Source organism: Triticum aestivum, chromosome 3A (genome assembly GCF_018294505.1).
Source record: "Triticum aestivum cultivar Chinese Spring chromosome 3A, IWGSC CS RefSeq v2.1, whole genome shotgun sequence".
NCBI lineage: Eukaryota > Viridiplantae > Streptophyta > Magnoliopsida > Poales > Poaceae > Triticum > Triticum aestivum.
In genome coordinates, this window is record NC_057800.1 from 717,976,978 (window position 1) to 717,982,509 (window position 5,532).

Sequence of the window (5,532 nt, forward strand, 5' to 3'; positions counted from 1 at the left end):
ACACCTCATCCTCCTCCGTAGTGCTTGGCGAAGCCCTGCCGGAGAACCACGAGCTCCATCACCACCACGTCGTCGTGATGTCGGAGTTTTCCCTCAACTTCTCCTCTCACCTTGCTAGATCAAGAAGGAGGAGACGTCTTCCAACCGTACGTGTGTTGAACGCGGAGGTGCCGTCCGTTCGGCGCTAGGATCATCGGTGATTTGGACCACGACGAGTACGACTCCATCAACCCCGTTCACTTGAACGCTTTCGCTTAGCGATCTACAAGGGTATGTAGATGCACTCTCCTTCCCCTCGTTGCTAGATTACTCCATAGATTGATCTTGGTGATGCGTAGAAAATTTTGAATTTCTGCTACGATCCCCAACAAAGCCCCCGGGCTGTCTGGTCTCAAACCTTGTGGACGATGTAATTCCTTTTTAAGCCAATAAAGCTAGCCATGATGGCCTTCCCTTAAAAAAATATTGGGCGTGTGATGTTGAAGCCATGGAATTTTCTATTCTATTCTATAAAAAGGATGCAAGTTGATCAATTAATGTATAACAAATCTAGCCATACAAAGTATGTGGCCATACACAAAATTCATCTACACACGGCAAATACATATATGCAAGACCATGAAATGATTTGTTCATTTTGGTTTTCTTCATATCAACAAATTAATTATTTCACATGGATCTTGGAGCACCATAAGGTAAAACCCTTCACTTTGTTCTTAACTTTTAGATTGCAGACTTAGGCATCCACATTAGTTAGCTAAACTAAAATTCGTTATCTAGAAAGTCGCATTTGACACTGACGTCCCCTCATCTCTGGCCCTATATAAATGGGAGGTCACCACTCCGGAACTGGCTCAAGCAGCTGTCCATACATCAAACCTGCCATGAGAAGTAGTTAATGCTAACCATCTCTCAATAAAATTCCACTAGCTTAGAGGGTCTTCCCCTACTACCAGGCTACCACTACCGCTTCCTCTAGAGTCTCACAAAGAATAACGCCATTAATTAGGAGCCAGATAGCTCGCTGGTTAGGTGGCTAATTAAGCTAGGTTGTTCCACCATCACCCCTAACCTCTCCACACGAACTCGACCGAGCAGAATCTAGCTGCTGCGAGCTGCCGGCCTGCAATGGGGCACCAGCACCAGATGTTCGAAGACCCGTTCGCGAGCAGCATATCGTCGCTGGAGGCGGACATCTTCTCCGTCGCCGCCGGCCACCACCATCCGCAGTGGCCGGGCCTCGACCACGACGTCCCGTTGGCGCTGGCTGCCAACAACGGCACATCGTCCGGCGGCTACGGCTCCCCCGGTGGCGGCGACGGCTCGGGCTCCCACCGCAAGATCAGCCACAACGCGTACGAGCGCGACCGCCGCAAGCAGCTCAACGAGCTCTACTCCGACCTCCGCTCCCTCCTCCCCGACACCGATCACACGGTAATTAAATTTCTCACTCAAACTAACTCATCAGCCTTCCTCTGAGCTACATGTTAGAGATTCCGTTCTGAACGTCTGTTGGATTTCTCTGGTGTTGCAGAAGAAACTGAGCATTCCGATCACGGTGTCGCGGGTGCTCAAGTACATCCCGGAGCTGCAGAAGCAGGTGGACGGACTGGAGAAGAAGAAGGAGGAGCTGACGCGCGCCAACTGCAAGCCCGGCGTGCTGACCATGAAGGAGAACATGGCTCCGATCGTGTCCGCCACCTGCCTCGATGACAGAGAAATCATGGTCCAGGTCAGCCTGGTGAGCACCATGGCCGGAGTTCTGCCCATGTCCAAGTGCATCAAGGTGCTGGAGAACGAAGGCCTACGCCTCATCAGCTCGTCCACTTCCGCGTTTCACAACAGGACGTTCTATAGCCTCCATCTTCAGGTACACATCAACAGATGCATCTGCCTTTAGCTCCTGTTGTTCTCATGTCATCGATGCTTGTGATTTGATCATTTTTGGATTCTTTTTTACTTGGCTTGCTTACCACGTATGCCATGTGGTTGCTTATGATTTGATCTTAACAACTAGTAGTATATAGTACTTGACGAGCTAAAACTCAGCAAAGCACTGCTTTTCCTGCGATGTCGACTGCCGTGGGTCCACATAAAAGGATAAGGATTTATCAAAATCTAAAGAGAACATGAATTTGGGGACATTTATTTTGGATATATATGCAATATGTAGGATCTTGCCATGCCGTACACTGGATTATCTAGCATAAAATTAGAACTATTTTGATTTAATCCATAAAGGTAAAAACATTATGGGCATTTGTAAGCTCGTTAACTTATTACAGTATGACTTGCTTGGGTGCATGCTCCCCCTCATAAAAGATTATGATTGTTAACTCAGATCAGTGGTGGAGATTATAGAGGCCATCCATTGAGTTAAAAATTGTAGCATAGTACAACGAACGGCAAATGGTACATTTTGTTTACCTTGACCGGCACATGCAAGGATTAAGCCAATGAAACGAATGTGTACAACGCATCATTAGTTTCAATCGGACAACAAAGGGACTCTCCTAGTGCTAAAATGGTCCCTCTAGCTATATATTGTGTGGATTCCACAAAACCCTAGTCATTCGAGGTTGACCGGTTCCATCTTTCGAGCTTCAGAGGGTTTATACTACTACCGAAGTGTCAACATTCATTGGTGATCAATCTTTACACCCTTGGCAAAGAGCACGACCGAGGTCCCTCTATTTCAGTCATTTGTTTGGTTTTTTGGACATGAAGAACAAAGCACTTGGGTGGACGAGGTTGTTGCTTCTTCCTCCTAATTCAGCCAGGTCAGTTGATACTAGACTAGATCTAGGTATACTATTTTTTCTGAAACGGGGGCAAAAGATTTTCCTCGTCGATTAATCAAGCAAAAAAAAAATTGCCCAATTAGTTGGCAGAAAACCGAACGAAAACCGTGATCTAGGTACTAGGGGGTGGCTACACCCACATAGATCTTTGTTAGCCTTGGCTTTTGTCTCACATCCTTTCCAGCCCCAACTTAAAAGGGGTTACATCTGGACTTATGTCAAGGCACAAGAAAGAGATATGCCATGAGGAGACACAAAAACTCATGAGATGGCGCCATGATTGTGTGGCCAAGCGGCTCCATTAAGCATGAGACCTGTTCGCCAACAAACAGACATGGTCCAAGTTCAACTGACCTTCATTTGTGAAGGACCATGTGGCCCAAGTTTAGTTGTGTGGTGAAATCAGTTCCACATGGCAATTGTAGAGAAAGTTTTTTTTTGTGGGAAAACTTTCAGTCTATTCATCTTCAATCATGATAGTACAACGAGTACTAGAAATAATAAAAATACATCAAGATTCGTAGACCACCTAGCGACGACTGCAAGCACTAAAGCGAGAAAGTTTGACCGGCATATATACTCTTGTCTACCAACCACATATAGCATTTATGGGTTAACCCTTTTAGAGCATCTTCAATGGCAACCCGTAAATTTCCTCATGCATCCATGTTTGTCTTCGGTTTGCGGGAAAAATCACGTCCGTACCGCACCGCGGACCGCTACAGGCCCGCGCTGGATGGCTTCCGCTGTCCGAACATCATGGTCCGGACGCATGCAGGAGGTTTGCGGGTCGGCGTTGGAGATGCCGTTACATGAAGCGATGATGAAGCTGCAGTAGCGGCGATAGGTATGTATGGTCCGTCTAATAGATGGGTAGAACGTTGAATGAATTTGGGCTAGAGTTTTACACAAGTAACGTCCTCTTTTTTAAGACAATGACGTGTACTCTCACACAACCGAATGCATGGACACTTATTCGCATCCTTTTACCTCAACCCCACAATGAGTATCAATAGTACAGATGGAAGATGCCTATCCAAATAACTATTTATCAGACCTTTATGCAAATTTCTCCGCCAAAAGAAAAGAATCTTCATGCAAATATGCATGCGTTATCCACTTTATTTGACAAACTGAGCAGTAACGCTATAAATGTGTCAAAATTATATATGAATGACTAAAAGTGTGTACACTTTGGCATTAAAATCCAGGCTGCATGCACCAGACGGCAATTTTATATCAAAGAACTTACAATGCCATCTTATTTTTTGTATTGAAACAGAGAACCCAACGGACGATGAGCAAGGAGTGTCCGGCATTTTGTGAAGAACTGGAGAACGCCCTGACGCAAAAGGCAGGACTACGTCTACATCACCACCAGTAGATCATATGTAGCATAAGAATGGTGTATACTGTGGTGTTTAACCACCATGAATCAAAATACATGCATGCCATAGATATAGGGCAAATACACAAGATAAATAGTACTGCTGATATGCATGCATGATCGTACGTATAATGCAGCGTGTTTCATATATAGTAACTATATGCGATTGTATATACATTTCTGTGTATCTCAACTGTATGCTGAAGATAACTAGTAAAACAGATATATCGTACTACCTCTGTTCCAAAATATAAGAATTTAGGAACAGAGGTAGTGGTAGAAATAAATGTAGAGGTTGGCACAAAGCAGTCGCACTGTGATGAAAGAGTACTGGCAATCCCCATAGTGCTTGTTTCGATGGCGGGCGAGTGTAGTGGGTTTTCTGGCAGTGCTTTGAACTCGCTGCCGCGTTTTCTTTTCTTCCTCAACTGTTCTGGAACACTATATATATGTATTTCTGTTGTTTTTCAATGGAAAGGGGTACGCCCGGTTCAAAAAAAAATGATTCATGTATGCATAAATATATGAGGCTCTTTTCACTATTTTAACCTTGTTAGAAAACTTTAGCACAAAATAAACTCCTCATAAATTTATTTCACGATCTGACCCTTTTGATAACGCCACAAGCCGTGACGTTTCTGCTCCCCTTCATAAATAAGTGGCAAATGTGAAGAAGCTACTTGAAACGCCACTAACAATGGCGTTTGATATTTGGGCAGCAACGCCACGCCCTTTGGCGTTTCCAACAACACCACACACGCTGTCATTTTTGCCATGCCACATAGTGTGTCGACCAGACTAGCAACGCAGGTGGGTTTGGCGTTTCTAGGTAATTCAGCAACGTCACATGTCATGGCGTTTCTGAAAATGGTCACATCGTGAAATAATTTTGTGAGGAGCTTATTTTGTGCTAAAGTTTTCTCACAAAGTCAGAACAGTGAAAAAGGCCAATATATGAGAAATAAGGATGATTTGCCTCCACTGCTCCACAGTCCACATACACACCCTGCCTTTACATAAACTATCCAGCAGGGTCCGCTCCAGGCACGCAAATGTCGACATCCTGTGTACCACGGAACTAATCTATCACCTGGTGTCAGTGAGGGCAATGGTGGTTTTAAATATGGTAGTGTCATGCGTTTTGTGTCACCGTGTGCTCATCTTGTGTAGCATGCATGCATCTGCCAACTGAGCACATGGTGGCGAGGTGAACCTCTCTCATCAGCCGTCTCTAACAGCTCGATCGAGCTGACCGTACTTGCTTGTAGAGTGGTAGTACGTTCTGTCTCTTGTTCTGCAGTACTGTTGTACTACTGACCTGTACTTCTGGAGCTGTCAACAGAA

General features: G+C 45.0%; 1 protein-coding gene across 2 annotated transcripts; it reads left to right on the forward strand.

Annotated features, from left to right (window-relative positions):
• The first annotated feature begins 870 nt into the window (after nt 1-870).
• Nucleotides 871-4,363, forward strand: LOC123063466 (protein IRON-RELATED TRANSCRIPTION FACTOR 2). Of its 2 annotated transcripts, XR_006430343.1 has the most exons (4): nt 871-1,434; nt 1,535-1,870; nt 2,608-3,648; nt 4,084-4,363. XR_006430343.1 is itself a non-coding variant. In XM_044487257.1 (3 exons), the coding sequence occupies exons 1-3, from the start codon at nt 1,129-1,131 to the stop codon at nt 4,183-4,185; spliced, it is 744 nt and encodes a 247-aa protein (XP_044343192.1). In that variant the 5' UTR covers nt 871-1,128; the 3' UTR covers nt 4,186-4,363. The 2 variants fall into 2 exon arrangements, 1 of the variants encoding a protein (XP_044343192.1); XM_044487257.1 differs by lacking the exon at nt 2,608-3,648.
• The last annotated feature ends 1,169 nt before the right edge of the window (nt 4,364-5,532 follow it).

Excerpts from the sequence above, each read along its gene's own strand:
- LOC123063466 (XM_044487257.1), top strand. The coding sequence starts at position 1,129 with ATGGGGCACCAGCACCAGATGTTCGAAGACCCGTTCGCGAGCAGCATA. Across the intron at positions 1,435-1,534 it reads TCCCCGACACCGATCACACG|AAGAAACTGAGCATTCCGAT; the intron begins GTAATTAAATTT and ends CTGGTGTTGCAG. Across the intron at positions 1,871-4,083 it reads TCTATAGCCTCCATCTTCAG|AGAACCCAACGGACGATGAG; the intron begins GTACACATCAAC and ends GTATTGAAACAG.